Raw genomic sequence first — 19,475 nt, forward strand, 5'->3', positions numbered from 1 at the left:
AGCTAATTGTTAGTAGAGATGGAGTTGGCCATCATTTTGGCCAGTCTGGTCTCGAACTCCTGACTTAAAATGATTCACCTGCCTTGGCCTCCCAAAATGCTGGGATTACAGGTATGAGCCAATGCGCCCGGCCTCTTTGGTCTCTTGTTGTCTGGAATATTCTCCCAGACTTTTTTTTTTCCCCCTAGGACTACTACATAAGTGTACTACTTATCTCACTAGTGATAATATACATGTTGACTGCTTGATTTAGATGCTGACTACTAGGTCTCTCCATTGAAATGGTAAATTTTCCCCCTTTGCAACTAAAAACTGATCTATGGGGTGATATTTTAACAACTTTTCTCAACAACTTTTTTTTTTTTTTAACAGCAGCTGGTATCTTTCGATGTTTCCCAACAACTTTTTACGGAAGTTTTAGCTGCCACTGATGATCTTTGCCTGCGTCAACTATTACTTTGAGAATTACAAAACGATGACTTTCTAAGTTCTGTCATTTCTCCTACATGGGATCCATTATCATCATTTTTTTTGGATACTCAAATTACCCCAAAATTTGGCCAGTGAAAATCCCTTGATGCTACCATCTGTCTTTTCAACATGACCCCATTAGTTGAGCACTTCCTAGCTTTCTATCGCAACTAGATGTCCAGGATCATCTTTCATTTATCCTTAGCCCAGACCCGGAATCCGCCATTCCTCCAGTGACCAGGGTTCCTCTCAGTAGGGAACAGCATTTATTAGGAAGAATTCTGCTAGTTTCCTCCACATATCAGCCTCTGGGTGTTTGAAGCCAGTTAGCATTTACATCCCATGCACTTCCCCAAACTTTCACATCTGGGCTAAGTTCTCCCGATTCCTTACACCAGTCTTCCTATGCTTTAGTTCTGACTTTTATCTTACTCTTCTTTTTCATCTTCCCTGTCCCAACTCAGGGAGTTGGCCCCCAACCTGACTATGCATCAGAATCACTGGGGGACTTATTTAATATACAAATTTTGAGGATTCATTTGAGACTTATTAAATAGAATCTCTGGGGTTGGGCATGGGATTCTGTTTTGTTTTGTTTTTTAAGGTCCCCATGTGGTATCTATATAGCCACTCCACTGCATACTTCAATTTTCCAAGGTCTTGTGGACTCCAAATTGAACAGAATATCAAAAGTATGATCTAGGCCGGGCACGGTGGCTCATGCCTCTAATCCCAGCACTTTGGGAGGCCAAGGCAGGTGGATCACGAGGTCAGGAGATCGAGACCACTCTGGCTAACACGGTGAAACCCCGTCTCTACTAAAAACACAAAAAATTAGCTGGGCGTGGTGGCGGGCACCTGTAGTCCCAGCTACTCTGGAGGCTGAGGCAGGAGAATGGCGTGAACCTGGGAGGCGGAGCTTGCAGTGAGCCGAGATTGCACCACTGCACTCCAGCCTGGGAGACAGAGCGAGACTCCGTCTCAAAGAAAAAAAAAAAGTATGATCTAGAGCTACCACTTTTAGACTGAACATTAAACTTCTTTCAGTGTAATCAAATTGGTGCAGACTTTTTTTGGGGAAGGTAGATGTAATGACATAAGATTTTTGATTCATGGTAAATTTATGAAGAACTAAATCCTTCAGACTTTTTCAAAAATATTGCTAAGTCACATCTCCCTTATCTTCTTATGTTCCACTGGTGTTTCATTCTAAGGGTTTGCATTTGTGCCTATTAAAATTCATATTGCTCAGTTCAGTCCAATCTTCAGAATGTCAAAGGTCTTGGGGATCCTGGTTTTACCATCCTGTTTTTTATCCTTCCAACTTTATGTCACTCACAGTTAAGCATGCTGTCAAAGTCCTTTCTCTTACATTGCCTTATTTTTATTTTTAACAGAAATGAGACAGTGTTTTGCTATGTTGCCTAGGCTAGTCTTGAACTCCTGGGCTCAGGTGATCCTCCTGCCTCAGCCTCCCAAGTAGCTGTGATTACAGGTGTGAACCACCATGCCTGGCTGCTATTTTTCTTTAAGTATCTAAAATAAAAGAATCTTACGAACTGTTTAATGATTATGGTGGTAGATACATAACTGTACATGCCTATCAAAACTAGTAAGATTATACACAAAAAGAATGAATTTTAACATATGTAAATTGTACCTGGAAAAAAAAAATCAGTCAGTATTCTAAATACCCAGCTATGTTCTTCTCTCAGATTAGGTCTCACTAACTTATTTTGATTGACAATTTCTGCAAAACGCATTGCTATTCTAAGTAATGAAATTTTTATAGATTTTATATTTTTATTGATTGAGGTCAATGCACTCTAGGGTTTGATCTCTTGAAAAAGCACCAGGATTTGGCTTACCAGAGCAGTCAACCCAATGAGTACATTATTTTAACAATTCCCACAAAATAAAATATTAAAAAAGGTGGTAGAATGTGGAATAAAAACAAATTAATATTAGAAAGATTATCATCTTTCATCGTACTGGGTTAAAAATATTAAATATAGCCTGTCAGTCCTGCCTATGAGAAGTCAGACAATTTTTAACCTATAAGTTTGACAAGGATTTTTTAATGTACTCTTCAGTGTTGGAGAATTCTAGTGAAATACACTCAGTGTGGTTGAAAGCTTAAGTGATACAACCTTCCTGGCCACTTGAAATACCTAACAAAAACATAAAATAATCCATTTGAATATATACATACATATATAATCTAAAAGTGTAGAAAGAAATGTGCCAAAATTTTAGCAATAGCCAGCCATCTCTGGCTGATGGAAGGCAGTCTGGGTTTTGTTTTGTTCTGCTTTTTTCATGCTTTGTATTTTTAAAGTATCTTTTAAATTTCTACAGTGAGCCTATATTAGTTTTATGATTAGGAAAACAGCAGTACACACTTATAAAAATACTGGTTAAAGGGAGGGGAGGAAAATAAGTCACAAAAACAAATAAATGAGAGTAAAATAATTTTTATGAAAATATATCTGTCACTGATAGGAATTCCTAAAATAAAACATGTTTTCCAGGTAGTCGATAGTTTTATATGAAATTTTAATTCAGAGAATGAATAAGATTTCCCTTATGAAGCTTCTCTGAATGCCACAGAAGATTCCAATAGACAGTAACTCTAAAGAGGACACTTACATTGCCTCCAAACAATACTTTTCAAATAAGAAGCTTTATACAGAATTATTAGATACTATAAATTCATACCTTGAAGAACGATGTTCTGGTTTATTTCGTTCGTTGCGATCTGTAGAGAAAGAAGACGGTTACGTGTCAAAATGTTCTTTAAAAGCTCTGGAAAGAAGTTTTTAAATACCAGCTGCCATACCATTAGATTTCACAAAGGACTGTTCAAAGGTAATTGTGTCTTCCTAAGTATAAGGCTCTTCATCACAGTTCGCCTGACAGAGGCAGAAAAGACACAACGAAGGACAGGCATAAAAGCTTATGGTTTGTTAAAATCATCTACTTGGAAAATGTATCATTACATGTATTACTTCATTTTATAAAATCTTTCCTGTGCTACTTTGCTAACACTAGAAGAGATTTAGCTAAGGAAAGAAAGCAAGGAAACTACAAAGCCACAGATTACTCAGCTCAAAAAAATCATTCCATGAATCATGGTTGGCAGAAGCTTCTAACAGAATGGGGAGGGGGAAAAATGAGCAGTCAGCTACAACATCTGCAAATACTAAGACCAATACAGCTTCACCCTTAACTATCTACCACCCAGAACATTTCAGAAGTTGGATTTCAATGTTTCTCCAGTAATTAGATATAATGTGCTCTCCATATAAAATTTTTGATCATCACAACTGGGAAGAAGGGAACGCTTATGGGTAGAAAGCAGGAATGTTGCTAAAGATCCACAATGCATAGAGCGGTCCCTTTCACCAAAAGAATTATCTCATCCAAAATGTCAGTAGTGCAGAGGTCGAGAAACCCTGCTATAGGGTAAGAAATAAGAGCATAGATGCTTGAACTTTTCAAAAGTGACTCTCTAGACTGCTGTAAAATGCTATTAATCAGCCTTGAGACTATCATATACAAGAGAAACAACCATAAAACCTGCAAGTTGTCTTTTTTGAACCTGAGTAACAATTTTTCCTCCACTATATGCTTAAGAATTAAAAATAAATGAAGTAAAAGGCTGCAGTGTTATGCAAAAATGAACAATATGAAGCAATACACAAACCACAATATATCCTAAGCAATGACTTTAAGAAAAAATCCTATGGAAGATTATCAAAATACAGTTTTCTATAGTATCTTCTGAATTAATGCTAACAAGATAGAATTTAACAGCAACGTAAAGATTAAGACAGGAATGCTTTTAGTTTTTCCTTAATTTTATTTCTGGTGAAACAGAATAAGAGGATTATGAAACATACTCTAAAACTTCTAGAAAGAAATATGGAAGAAAAGGAATAGGATTTATACAGTTAAACATATGTAACAATTCTTTCTGAATGAGTTAATAATAAAAAAAGAAATGTTTTTCAAAGCCAAAGAGTTAGTACTCATGAAAACACTGTTCTCTGAAAGACTAATAAGTAAAAAGATTCACAATAAAGCATGTCTGCTTAGATATAATGATTTCCAAACACATAGTGTTAGCACATTTCTGGTTCCAATTTTTCTACACTATGACTTAGTATTACTGCAGCTTTTAAAACTTTTCTGTTTTAATTTAACTTGGTTTTACCCCTCCCTTAAATGAAAATATCATGTTTTTCATTTGATGAGTATTAAGATTTTAAAGTCACAGTAACGCAGGGCACATTTAAATCATTTCTCTCAATCACTCTTCTCCAGTTTTTAGCCTGCTAGCTTCGCTACAAAAATGAAGTATAATGTCTCAAAGTAAAGCCAGAAACTGAATACAGATTAGCTATCCTCATATAACAAAGCAACAACTCTTACCTGTGGCTAAAGTCGACCTAAAACTCTGTCCAGAACATCATTTGCTGTGGCTGTAATCCTAGTTTCATAGTTTACTTAGGCATGTAACAGCAAATTTCCCCACTAATCTTCCTAGTGGTGCAACACACAAGAGGAAGGGAGAAACAGAGTCACGATGCATGTAAACAAGACTCAGTATCCAAGGGCTTCCCTCCAGGGCCTGTTCTGATTGGCAGATGTGCTATGACCAGTCTGCACAGCTGGAATGTGGCCACTCAGGAAGCAAATGGCTCACAGCTCTCCTCCATTCTTGGTTAAAACAGGAAATTCTACAGTCATTTTTATACTTTCTGCTCTAAGAAAATACGAATATCTTCTCATAGCACTTCTCTATTAAACCAGTAATTAAAATTCAACAAAAGACTTGATTATCTGATGGGGGAAATTTTAAAATTTCCCCCCCAAATTCACTATTAGTGTTATCTGTGTTACATTGCTGTGTAAATATAGATACACAGTACTTATAAAATGTTACTCCTAAGAGCTCACATAGTTGATAATTTGAGGGTAAGGGTAAATTATCCATTACTCACAATATTTCTCATCCCTCACCTCTTGACAATGAAAAACAAATTGAAACACATGTTCTTGGCTTGATCTTCTCCTTCAAAGTATACAAATATTTTGATTTCACATTTTGCCATAGAGCCATCTTTTAGCTTAAATACATATAAATAATGGGGTGTGTGTTGCATATCTGTGTGTCTTATATACTTATACTTTTTCATATACTTACATTTTAAACAAAGTAATTTTCATGATAGTCAAGATTATTGTGCAATTGTCAAGAAATATATTAGTAGAAATAAATTTTTTGGTAAAATAGTAAGTGGTTATTATTTTGTTCCAAAAGCCAAGACTGAACAAAACAAATCACTGAGGGTGGATTCAGAATCTGATTTCTTGCCAACAATAACAAAACATTTGGATGAAATCCCCTTAAGAATGAGAACAGATCTATAGCAAACATGGAAATTTAATCTTGGCTATATATAGTGGTTTAAGTGTATGGATTTTATTTCAAATGAAATGCTCTTCAGCACATTCTCCGAATTTTTTCTTTTTTCTTTTTTTTTTTTTTTTTTTTGAGACAAGGTTTCACTCTGTACTCCAGGCTGGAGTGCAGTGGTGCAATCACAGCTCACTGCAGCCTTGAGCTCCTGAGCTCAAGTGATCTTCCCATCTCAGCCTCCCAAGTAGTTGAAGTAGTTAGGATTACAGGCACATGCCACCACGCCTAGCTAATTAATTTTTTTTTTTTTTTTTTTTTGTAGAGACAGGGTCTCCCTATTTTGTCCAGGCTGGTCTCAAACTTCGGGACTCAAGCGATCCTCCTGCCTTGGCCTCCCAAAGTGTTGGGATTGCAGGCATGAGCCACTGTGCTCAGCCTTCCAATTTTTTAGAGTTTCTAATTTTCAAATTAATTGGGGGAGAATATTTCTAAAGGTTTTCTGAACTTCTGCATATTTAGAAATCATATGAATAACTTTCTAGCCCAAAGTCTCACCATTTCTATGAAGAAAAGTTATTAAAAATAAAATGCCTTAACTCTAAAATTTGCCAAATGCTACACATTTGCTGTGGATGATATACTTATTCCAGGGTCCCGCCCAGCAGAGCATGATGGTTTAGGTCACTCAAAGACCAGCAGTATATACTCAGTGTGAGGGTAACCATGGCTGGGTAACCATGTAATGGTTTTGTAGATATGTATCACATACACACACACACACACACACACACACACACACACACAGACACATACACACCCCTCTTGCATTCCTTGTCCCTCTCATCCATGCCTCATGGTTAATAAAGCTAACTGAGGAATAGAAAAGTATTCTGTAAGTAGAATAAAGACAGAAAACAAGGTAGAGGCTGGGCGCAGTGGTTCACACCTGTAATCCCAGCACTTTGGGAGGCTGAGGTGGGTGGATCACCTGAGGTCAGGAGTTCGGGACCAGCCTGGCCAACATGACAAAACCCCATCTCTACCAAAAAATACAAAAAAATTAGCTGGGAATGGTGGTGCATGCCTGTAATCCCAGCTACTCAGGAGGCTGAGGTGGGAGGATCACTTGAGCCCGGGAGACGAAGGTTGCAGTGAGCCAAAATCATGCCACTGCATTCCAGCCTGGGTGACAGAGTGAAACTCTGTCTCAAAAACAAAAACAAAAACAAAAAACAAGGCAGAGCTGGCACAAAGACTGTTGGTTGTGTGTGTATAAATGCTGTGGGGGAGATGTGAGGGATGCAATGGGAGAACCCATGGTATGTCAAGGGGACTGAAGAACAGTTAGGAGAGTGGTAGGATGCTATCATGGGTCAAGGACTCTGTGTAAGAACTCCAGATTATCCAAATTTTCCTTTCACGTCAACTTGGTTCTATGTAATCTAGACACATGATTCCAATGTTTATGTATTTAGGTGTTATGCCACTTATGTAGAAATGGGCCCCTGTTCTGGCACGGACAGTTTTGGGAAATGGCTACGCAGATCCCACTGATGTGGAACCATTCAGGGTGATTCTGACTCTAATAATACTTTGAAATGGAGATGACAAAAATGCAAATGCCATCTTTGCTTTGATTAAAACTAAGAAGAACAGCCAACTTGGAACTTATTAGAATCTGTTGTAAGACATTCAGGCTTTGATGATTTAGCTTTGATCACTTAACTGGAGAGAAAAATCAAACCCCATTGGGTAGGGACTTACTTTACTAACTCAAGTTGGAAATGAAAGACCTGAAATCATTCTTTGAAATTAGGGGAAAGGCTCAGTCTACATGAATGAATATACACAGATATACTCACAATGGAGTAAGAAGTAGTTTAAAGTGAGTCTTTTTTTTTTTTTAATTGAGACAGAGTCTCACTCTGTCACCCAGGCTGGAGTGCAATCTCGGCTCACTGCAACCTCTGCCTCCCAGGTTCAAGTGATTCTGCTGCCTCAGCTGGGACTACAGGTGCATGCCACCATGCCCAGCTAATTTTTGTATTTTTAGTAGAGATGGGGTTTCACCATATTGGCCAGGCTGGTCTTGAACTCCTGACCTCATGATCCAGCCACCTCAGCCTCCCAAAGTGCTGGGATTATAGGTGTGAGCCACTGTGCCCGGCCAAAGTGTCTATCTTATATCTCATCTTGGCATACCAAAATCTCTTTAGCAGGAGCATTACCAATGAAGCGACTCTGTAGCATACTCCCAAGCATTACTGTTAAGTTCCAGCTTGGGAGTATATACAGTATATATCATTTTAAAAATATGGATGAACCCTACATAAACCCTTTGTGCCATTCAGAATTAGCTGAAGGTTCCTTGGGGCTGAAAACGAATTATTTGCAGCAGCAATGTCATTACATCTTTACTTATGACAAGCAGAATAAATAAAACAATGAACTCATCCATTATAAGACATAAGATACCCAGTGTTCATACATCTTACTTTGGTGATTCTTGAAAAGATTGCATAATTGATTCCAAACAAATAGACCATGGATGGGATTTTACTTATCAGATATCAGAATTTCAAATATTTTTCTAAAAACTTTAAATGGTTCTTGTATTTAGAGAGAGAAAACTGCAAATATATATTTCAAGTATATACTTCAAGCATATATATACATACACTTGAAAAGAAGGCAGTGCTCATTCTACAAAGTTACTGACACCAACTAATATGAATCCACCTCTGCTTTCTATTTGACAGCCTTGTTTAGGTGTGTCTCCAAACTGATTTTTATTTACATTTGAGATTCCCACAGTGATGGTCTATTGTTCTTTTCAATGATACCTTTTCAATAAATATATATTTGTTGTTGCTGAAATAACACATTAAGTCAGAAAATTCCTACTCTCTTGGTTAAAAAACCCAAGAAATTAAAGAGGGTCTCTGTCAGTTACCACTGCAAGGGAGAAATAAGACATATTACAGAGAAGTTTACATGGCTGCTGCTGCCCATGCTTCCATGGGTAAGTGGGAAAGTCTGGTCTACAGCATTATGAATACTGACACCGTTCATTAATTAAAGTGCCTAAATTCATTAAAATGCAGTACTCTAATTACCCAGGAAGGGAAGAACTGGAGATGGAAAGAAGTTTTTTCAAACAAGAATTTATGTCTTGGCTGGCTGGGGTGGCTCATGCCTGTAATCCCAGCACTTTGGGAGGCTGAGGCGGGCGGATCACTTGAGGTCAGAAGTTCAAGACCAGACTGGCCAACATGGCGAAACCCTGTCTCTAGTAAAACTACAAAAATTAGCTGGACATGGTGGCGCACACCTGTAATCCCAGCTGCTCAGGAGGCTGAGGCAGGAGAATCGCTTGAACCCGGGAGGCGGAGGTTGCAGTGAGCTGAGGTCACGCCACTGCACTCCAGCCTGGGGGATGGAGCAAGACTCTCTCAAAAAAGAATTTATGTTTCAACAAAGAAGCAGACTACCTCTGGAATGTCTTCTCCTTCCCATCCCCACTGTTTTTACCCTCATTTTAGGTTCTTATCAGCAATTGTCTGGACTCTTAATGTCCTGACTGGATTTTCTGGCCCCAGTTTCTTCCCCTCTAACCCAATCATATTGCTGCCCAAATAAATCTAGGCCTCAGAAAAATTATAAATCACTTAGATCTTGAGAGGATTAAATGAGATAATGCCAGTGACATTCTTAGCACCCTGTCTGTACACTTAAGCACACCACAAATGTCAGCTGCCATCATGTTGTTAAAAGGCCAGCTATTAACTAGTTGTAGCAAATGATACTGCATCATAGTGACTGTACAAGTTAGTTAACCTCCCTAAGCCTCAGTTTTCTCATCTACAAAACAGGGGAAAATACTATCCTTATGGAGCTTTTATGAGGATAAATGAATTAAAGGGTATGAAAGGTTTAGTTCAATATCTAGACCATCAATTCTATGACTCTAATTCTTTGACTACCACTCTTAATATCTTTAATGCATGGCTCAAGAACCACATTCTCCATGAAGCTGTCCCTGATTCCTCTCTCTCTTCAGCATCCTTGTATTCATTTCTTACTGCTGCTGTACCAAATTACCACAAACTTAGCAGCTTAAGACAACAAAAACGTATTATCTTAAAGTTCTAGAGGCCAGAAGTCAAAATGAGTATCACTAGACCCATTAATGCGGGGGTCCCCAACCCCTCTGCCATGGACCAGTACCAGTCCATGGCCTGTTAGGAACTGGGCCACAGGGCAGCAAGCAAGCAAGAATTACTGCCTGAGCTCCGCCTACTGTCAGATAAGCATCCACATTAGATCCTCATAGGAGCTTGAACCCTATTGTGAACTGCACATGGGAGGGATCTAGGCTTTGTGTTCCTTATAAGTATCTAATGCCTGATGATCTGTCACTGTCTCCCATCACCCCCAGATGGGACCATCTAGTTGCAGGAAAACCAGCTCAGGGCTCCCACTGATTCTACATTATGGTGAGTTGTATAATTATTTCATTATATATTATAATGTGATAATAATATAAAGTACACAATAAATGTAATATGTTTGAATGATCCTGAAACCAGCCCCCTGCACCTGGTCCACGGAAAAACTGTCTTCCATGAGACCAGCCCCTGGTGCCAAAAAGGTTGGGGACTGCTGCATTAAGGTGTTTGCCAGGCTACATTCCCTTTGGATGCTCTAGGAGAGAATCCATTTCCTTGCCTTCCGCAGCTTCCTGAGGTCACTTGCATTGCTTGGCCTGTTGTCCTTTCCTCCAACAGTGTAGCATTTAAAAATCTCTTTCTGACTGGTTTCCTCATCTACCTCCCTCTTCTACTTTAAGGGACTCTTATAATGACACTGGGTACACCAGGATAATCCAGAATAATCTCCGTATGTCAAGTTGATTCACAACCTTAATACTCCTTTGCCATGGAGATGTGACATATTTGCAGGTTCCAGGGATTACGATGTGGACATCTTTGTGCAGAGAGGGATAGCATCATTCTGCCTAACGCACCCTATCTGAACTCTCAGACTATCCGTCTATAGCACTCACTTCACACTAAGCATGATAGGGTGCACTGCTGTTTAAGGTTTTGAGCATGTGTCTGTCCCCTTTATCTAAACAGTGTCTGATGTAGGCAGGGTCTCTGTGTTAGACTCTGCTTCAGTCAGTACTCTGTAAATGTTTGTTCATAATGGTACTATCCAATGCCCTCCCATTTTCTTTTTTGCCCTGCATCCTTTATGCTGCAGTTGGTTCATGGATATATCTAATATTGCTGCAAAATGATGTGTCTTAAGAATTCCCACACAGTTTTTTGACTTTTTATAAATACAATAGTGATTTTGGTGTCAACTTTCTCCTAAAACAATTCATATTTGGTCTACTCTTCTGCTCAACATAGTCCTCTCCAAAACAAAAAACACACAGGAAAATACTATAGCACATTTGAACTGGAAGAGAAACCAGCTATTTGGTGACAGGCTGCTAATTCTTTTTAACAGTTCTTCTTCGAAATGGCTCAAATGAATCATTCTGATTGTTGAATTCAACTGACTATTGAATCAGGCTTTTAATGATTTGGGGTTCTTACGTTAGTTATTTCAGATATGAAAAATCAAAGCCACCATCTGTATTGCCCCTTTTCACCGCAGGGTGAATTTGGTAGAGACTAGGAAAATGAACATTTAATCAGTGTCACTTGGATCCTGGGAAGTAAGGCAGGGAGGTGGCTTAGAGACAGGGGGTCATTAACTCTTCCTGCTGCTCCCTCCTTAAGCTCCCTAATGATTCTCTTGCCTTAATAGTTACTTTCATACCTCTTTTTGCTATAAAATATTTTTCAGCAAGCAAAATTTGTGATTTAAGGAGGTATAAAAAGACCTTTTAGCTCCCTGACTATCAAATTCAAAATATTAGGCCATTCCTAAGGGTTTTTTTTTCTTTTTCTGGTTTTTGTTTTCTCTCCAAGTTTGCAGGTTTTTTTTGTTTTTTGTTTTTTTTTTTTGAGACAGGGGCTCACTCTGTCACTTAGGCTGGAGTGCAGTGGTGCAATCTTGGCTCACTGCAGCCTCGACTTCCTGGGCTCAGGAGATCCCACCTAAGCCTCCCTCCCCAGTAGCTGGGACTACAGGTGTGTGCCACCACATCCAGGTAATTAAAAAAAACTTTTTTTCTTGTAGACATGGAATCTCACTTTGTTGCCCAGGCTGGTCTCAAACTCCTGGGCTCAAGTGATCCTCCTACCTCAGCCTCCCAAACTGCTGGAATTACAGGCATGAGCCATCACACCCGGCCTCCAACTTTTATTTTAGGTTCAGGGGTACATGCGCAGGTTTGTTACATGTTTCAAAGGGGTTTGGTGTACAGATTACTTTGTCACCCAGGTAATGAGCACAGCACCCAACAGGTCATTTTTCAATCCTCCCCCTCCTCCCGCCCTCCACCCTCCAGTAGGACCTAGTGTCCACTGTTCCTTCTCTGTGTCCACGTGTACTCAATGTTTAACTCTCACCTTTAAGTGAGAACATGTGGTATTTGGTTTTCTGTGGGTTCTTAATAAGGGTCATAAATTTAACCTGGAATAAGATATGCTATAAGCAAGGCAATCTGAGAAAGTGACCTAATAACAGATTGCTTTCAGTGTTTCCCAAACTACAATAACCTCTCAAAATCCTGCAATTAAAAAAATTTATTTAACTTTGTTTAACACATTCCCCTAACTAATCTGAGGATAAAACATTTCTTACAGGCCAGGTGCGGTTGCTTGCACCTGTAATCCCAGCACTTTGGGAGGCCAAGGGAGGTGAATCACATGAGGCCAGGAGTTCAAGACCCAGCCTGGCCAACATGGTGAAACCCCGCCTGTACTAAAAATACAAAAATTAGCTGGGTGTGGTGGTGCACATCTGTAATCCCAGCTACCTGGGAGGCTGAGGCATGAGAATTGCTTGACCCTGGGAGGTGGAGGTTGCAGTGAGCCGAGACTGCGCCACTGCACTCCAGCCTGTGTGAAAGAGCAAGACTCTGTCTCAAAAAAAAAAAAAAAAAAAATTTCTTACAAAATCAATTTGGATCAGACTTGGTATCTGGTACCTAAGCATAGACAATGTTGTCTCATTATCACCATCCACTCTCCCAGGAAACCAAAGTCCCTTATACAGAGCTTAGTCTTAGTCATCTCCATGTCCAGCATCAGGCCTGACCCATAGCTACCATTTCTCAAATGAATTGAACTCCAACTGCTATAGGGCCAGGCACAGGCTCCAAGTGCCAAAGGGAGTGGGAAGCAATGATAAATCAGTCTCCCCTCCAATCCAATCAGGTTGAGAGATGACAACGTGCTAGCAGCCCTCGCTTGCTCTGGGTGCCTCCTCCACCTCCGCGTCTGCTCTGGCTGCGCTGGAGGAGCCCTCCAGCCCGCCACTGCGCTGTGGGGGCCCCTCTCTGGGGCTGGCCGAGGCCAGAGCCGGCTCCCTCTGTTTGCAGAGAGGTGTGGAGGGAGAGGCGCGGGCTGGAGCTGGGGCTGTGCATGGGCTCGTGGGCCGGTGGGTTCCGGGTGGGCGCGGGCTCGGCGGTCCCGCACTTGGCGCAGCCGGCTGGCGCCTGCTGGGCTTGATCGGAGGATGAGCTCCCTCTGGGCTGCCAGAGTGCCCGGGCTAGGTGCTGCAAAGTCCCATGGCGAGGGCCATTGAGAGGTGAAGCCAGCTGGGCTTCTGGGTCGAGTGGGGACTTGGAGAACTTTTCTGTCTAGCTAAAGGATTGTAAATGCACCAATCAGCACTCTGTGTCTAGCTAAAGGATTATAAACACACCAATCAGCACTCTGTGTCTAGCTAAAGGTTTGTAAATGCACCAATCAGCGCTCTGTATCTAGCTAATCTGGTGGGGACTTGGTGAACTTTTGTGTCTAGCTAAAGGATTGTAAATGCACCAATCAGCACTCTGCGTCTAGCTAAAGGATTATAAATGCACCAATCAGCACTCTGTGTCTAGCTAAAGGTTTGTAAATGCACCAATCAGCACTCTGTGTCTAGCTAAAGGTTTTGTAAATGCACCAATCAGTGCTCTGTGTCTAGCTAATCAGGTAGGGACTTGGAGAACTTTTGTGTCTACCTAAAGGATTGTAACTGCACCAATCAGCACTCTGTGTCTAGCTAAAGGTTTGTAAATGCACTAATCAACACTCTGTCAAAATGGACCAATCAGCTCTCTGTAAAACGGACTAATCAGCTCTCTGTAAAATGGACCAATCAGCTTTCTGTAAAATGGACCAATCAGCAGGATGTGGGTGGGGCCAGATAAGGGAATAAAAGCAGGCCACCCAAGCCAGCAGCGGCAACCCACTCGGGTCCCCTTCCACGCTGTGGAAGCTTTGTTCTTTCACTTTTCACAATAAATCTTGCTGCTGCTCACTCTTTGGGTCTGCGTTGCCTTTATGAGTTGTAACATGCACTGCGAAGGTCTGCAGCTTCACTCCTGAAGCCAGCAAGACCACGAACCCACTGGAAGGAATGAACAACTCTGGATGTGCCGCCTTTAAGAGCTGTAACACTCACCGCGAGGGTCCGCGGCTTCATTCTTGAAGTCAGCAAGACCAAGAACCCGCCAATTCTGGACACAAGGTCACAAACCTTTTAAGATCTTTTAAGATTGTATTAATTATATCTTTTATTTAATTCTATCACATATATCTTTGATTTTGCATTGCTTAGGTTAATTTGTACATCTGAGAATAACAGGTTACACAAAGAAGGTCAGCACCAATTGCTTACCATCTCTAGGTATCTACTACCGGGGTGTGCCTGCAGTGGGAAATCAATAAATATTTCAGTATGATAATCTAGATAGATGTTAAAAGCAGGAACTCTAGGTCAGACAGGCCTTGTTTTGAGTTCTTGCTTCACTACTTATTACCTGAAGGACCACAACAAACTGACGTCTCTAAGCTTCAGTGTCCACATCTATAAAAGGGGGAATAATAGTAATACTCATCTCATCAAACTGAATGAGGATTAAATGAATAAAGGTACATAAAGGGTAGTATATTTGCTATGAATTAGTGCTCAATAAACATCTACTGTTATGATAATAGTATCAGGAATACAGAATATTTAGCAAGTTCATAATATTGTGGGCAGAATTACCTAAAGGGTAATTATCCTTTGTCTAATAGGGATTTCTTAATCTGTAGGATTTTTCTTTTTTATTACTGGTCAAGAGCACAGCAATGTACTAATAAATAATTTCTAAACCTTCCCTTATTCAACGGTTCAACCTATTTTTCCTTCTCTTCTTTCTCTTCCCAGTCCTTCTGAACCAGGGGCTATTATGAAAATTAATAAATCTGATTTTCATTTTCCCCCTGTAGCCTCTGGCAGAAGTAACAAATAAGCCCTAAAAGTAAGCAGAAGAGGGAGAAAGAGAGCTAAAAGGCAGGCAGATAAACTGTGCCAACCAGGGATCACCATCCCTTCCATTCTCCCTAATGTCTTCCCTCATTCCTAGTTCATCATGTGGGTTTTAGTCCTCACTGTCATTTTCTAAGACTTAAGAGAAGAGTCCCCAAATGAATTTTCTGAGTAGGATGAAAGAGTGGCATAAAGAAGGGAACTAGATAGATTAAATGTAAATTTTTTATCTATTTATGAAATTACTGGAATCTCCCATATTTCAGGATAGTATGGAATTCTTAAACAAGAATACAGAAAACAAAAATTAAAATTATTATTTCAGGTGCCAAAGGACGGATAACATCTCTACACATTGGTTTTCAGCTGTTAAGGGTAAAAATAAAGATTTTATTTTCTTTAAAAGGCAAAAGGCCCACTTTTTACTGTCTTTTCTTCCATTAGTTTTGTTTGTGCCACAGAGCTCATAACATAAAGTTATACCTTTGTGTAGCTGACCCTGCAAAATGAACAAATACCAGAAACTGCTGTAACCAAAAGACTCCTTCACGGGCTCCAAAGACCAGGCACCTCCCTCTGGTATAAGAACACTCAGCTCTGGCAACCTTTTCTGCTTGGATGAGGATTCTTCCGATCTGTGTCTTTAAACTGAGATTTTTATCCACAGTGGGGCAGTCTTGGTCTCTAATCTAGAGTGATAAAAAAAATCTTTTTCTTCTAATCAAGAAGAGGTAAAGCCACAGCCAGGCCTTGACAAACTACCTGAGGATAGGGAATGTACTCTCTGTACAACACAACATCTGTTGCAAATTCAAGCCCACCCCTGTCCTTCCTCTCCACTTGATTAACTTCCACCCAGACAACACTTCCAAAATGATACAGAAATACAAACAAAGAGAATGTTCAATTGTTTCATTCTATTACTCACTGTGTAGAATGCTTCTAAAGTAAGTGCTCAATTCTGATTTTTCACAGTTCTAAAGATTCACAGAATTCTTGAGTGAGAAGAGACACCTGGAGACATCTGTCACCTTTACTTGAAGCCTTATTTGATCTTCCACAGGCAGAAATCATGCCCTCCACCTCGACATCTATATATTCAGTACTTAGCATCTATGGGCACTTACCACATTTTGACTCACATTATAATCCTCTTTATGTCTTATTGCTTCCACTATGACAAGGTTCTTTAAGACGGAGCCTTTATATCCCTTGAAATGCCTGGCAGAGCACCTTACACAAAATAGGTACAACATAAGTGTCTGTTGTCGAATATACTGGTATGAGTCCTCTCCAGACCTCTGCAAGCTGGAGATCAGCTGAGCTAAAAAGCCTCTGTGTTGTTTTTGTTTCTTTTAGGGGTAGATGCTATTAATTCATAGAGAAGAAGTATTATGCTTATCACAAGGCTTCAAAAATTTTTTATTTAGAAAGAATGCGTTTTGAAATGCTACTTCAGAATTGCAGAATTACTAAAAACATAATATTCATGTAATGAAAAATGTACTGTTTTGGGAGGGGTGGGAAGCAATGCAATTATGACCACGAAGCATAGGAAGCTACACAAAGGACTCCCTTCTGTGGAATAGACATGGATAAATGTAATCTAAAAAATACGTTGACAGAATTTTAAAGAACACAAGTCAAAAACACAGAGATAGAAGACATAAAAATTAAGAGCCAAGAAAAACAGATTCGAGAGGTCCATATCATTCATTCTTTTATACTTCTCCTGAAATGCTAATTCAGCATAAAATTAGATAATAGAGCTAATAGATTGGGTAACATGTTCAAAGGTATGGCAGCTGAAAAGTTACAAATAGGAAATAAGCTACCCTGAGACTTTAGTGGATAAATGACCAGAAGGAGATTTATCTGTAGAACACGATCTAAAATTCTGTTATGAAAAAAACTCTTGGGTCAGGGGCCATGGTTCACACCTTTGGGTAATCCCAGTGCTTTGGGAAGCTAAGGCAGGAGGACTGCTTGAGGCTAGGAGTTTGAGACTAGCCTGGGCAACATAGGGAGACCCTATCGCTACAAAAAAAAATTTTTTTTAATTAGCTGGGCACAATGGTATGGGCCTGTAGTCCCAGCTACTTGGGAGGCTGAGGTGGGAGGATCATTTGAATCCGGGAGTTTGAGACCAGCTTGGGTAAGATGGCGAGATCTGGTCTTTACAAAAAATAAAAAAAATTAGCCAGGCACAGTGGCATGAGCCTGTAGTCCCAGCTACTTGGGAGGCTGAGGCAGGAGGATCCCTTAAACCCAGGAATTCAAGGATGCAGTGAGCTATGACTGCACTATTGCACTCCAGCCTGAGTGACAAAGCAAGAACATGTCTCTTAAAAAAAAAAAAAAAGTCAAGAGAAGTTCTCTTCACTACGTGTTTCATAAGCAGAAGGTACTGCACATAAGGCTTAATTTCTCAGTCATCCTCACCATTGACCAGATGTCACCAAAGCATGAGCAATATAACTTGTATATGTTTAATTTTAAGAAGTTACTAAGGATACACAATAAGATACCACTTCACACTCACTAAGATGGGTATAGTGAAAAAGGCAGATTAATATTAATAACATATGTTGGCAAAGATTTTGAGAAATCAGAACCCTCATACATTGCTGGTAGGAATGTAAAATGGTACAGTTGCTTTGGAAAACAGTCCAGCAATTGTCAAAAGGTTAAACATGGAATTATTATATGACTCAGAAATTCTACTTGGGTTTATATCAAAGAGAAATACAAACATGTCTACACAAAATCCTGCACACAAATGTTCATAGTAGCATTATTTATAATAGCCAAAAAGTGAAACAGCTTCAAAATCCATCAACCAGTGATGGATAAAATGTGATATAGCCATACAATGGAATGTCATTTAGCAACAAAAAGGAATGAAGTACTGGTCCATGCCACACATGGATAACCCTTGAAAACATTAAGCAAAAGAAGCCAGCCAGGTATAATCCCAACACTTTGGGAGGCTGAAGCGGGAGGATTGCCTTAGCCCAGGAGTTTGAGACCAGCCTGGGGTAAGGTGGTGAAACCCGATCTCTACAAAAAAGAAAAATTAATAAACTAGCCAGCCGTGGTGGCACATGCCTGTAGTCCCAGCTACTTGGGAGGCTGAGGCAGGAGGATTCCTTGAGCCTAGGAATTCAAGGCAGCAGTGAGCTATGATTGTGCCACTGCACTCCAGCCTGGGTTACAAAGCGAGGCCCTATCTTTATAAATAAATAAATAAATAAGTAAGTAAGCAAGCTAGTCACAAGAGACCACATGTCACATAATTCCAATTATATGAAATGTCTAGAATAAATAGGTCTATTTATAGAGAGAGAAAGTATTATAAATTAGTAGTTATCTAGAGTTGAAGGAGTGAAGGCTAAAACATTCGGGTTTCTTTATGGATTATGAAAATGTTCTAAAATTGATTATGGTGATGACTGCACAACTCTGTGAATACACTAAAAACCACTTTATTTATTTATTTATCTAATTTATTTATTTAAGACAGGGACTATGTTGCCCAGGCTGGTCTTCAACTCCTGGGCTCAAGTGATCCGCCCCACTTGGCCTCCCAAAGTGTTAGGATTACAGGTGTAAGCCACTGTGCCCAACTAAATTGTACACTTTAAATGGGTGAATTCTATGGTATATGAATTATATCTCATAAAGCTGTTACCAAAAAAAGAATAACCCTGATTAAATGAGTGAATGATTGAGCAGTTCATTTTAATGCTTATAGAAGTATAAGACTATATGAATTAGAACTCTTAAATATATTTTCAATGGATACAATTTGGTATGATATTAAAAATTTTAAAGTTCATATTTCGGCCAGTGTCCGTGGCTCACGCCTGTAATCCTAGCATTTTGGGAGGCTGCGGTGTGAGGACTGCTTGAACCCAGGAGTTTGAGACCAGCTTGCGCAACAAGTGAGACCGTGTCTCTACAAAAAATAAAAAATTTGGCAGGCATGGTGGTGCATGCTTGCAGTCTCAGCAACTCAAGGGGTTGAGGCAGGAGAATTGCTTGAGCTTGGGAGGTCAAGGCTCCACTGGAGCATACCACTGCACTCCAGCCTGGGCAACAGAGTGTGACCCTGTCTCAAAACAAAAAAAAAGTTTGTATTTTCAATTAACATTCT

At 39.8% G+C, this 19,475-nt stretch overlaps 1 protein-coding gene across 3 annotated transcripts in view; it reads right to left on the minus strand.

Moving 5' to 3' along the window:
- The window catches only part of SH3D19 (SH3 domain containing 19), a 202,895-nt gene that overhangs the window by 102,323 nt on the left and 81,097 nt on the right, over positions 1 to 19,475 (minus strand). For 2 of the 3 annotated variants that reach the window (XM_030816235.1, XM_030816234.1), the window contains exon 2: positions 3,190 to 3,229. In XM_030816235.1, the coding sequence (XP_030672095.1) occupies positions 3,190 to 3,229 (40 nt within the window). Of the gene's footprint in view, positions 1 to 3,189; positions 3,230 to 4,905; positions 5,177 to 19,475 lie in introns of those variants that run through there. The other variant, XM_030816236.1, reaches the window with a different exon arrangement.

Source organism: Nomascus leucogenys, chromosome 7b, assembly GCF_006542625.1.
Source record: "Nomascus leucogenys isolate Asia chromosome 7b, Asia_NLE_v1, whole genome shotgun sequence".
In the NCBI taxonomy this organism is placed as follows: domain Eukaryota; kingdom Metazoa; phylum Chordata; class Mammalia; order Primates; family Hylobatidae; genus Nomascus; species Nomascus leucogenys.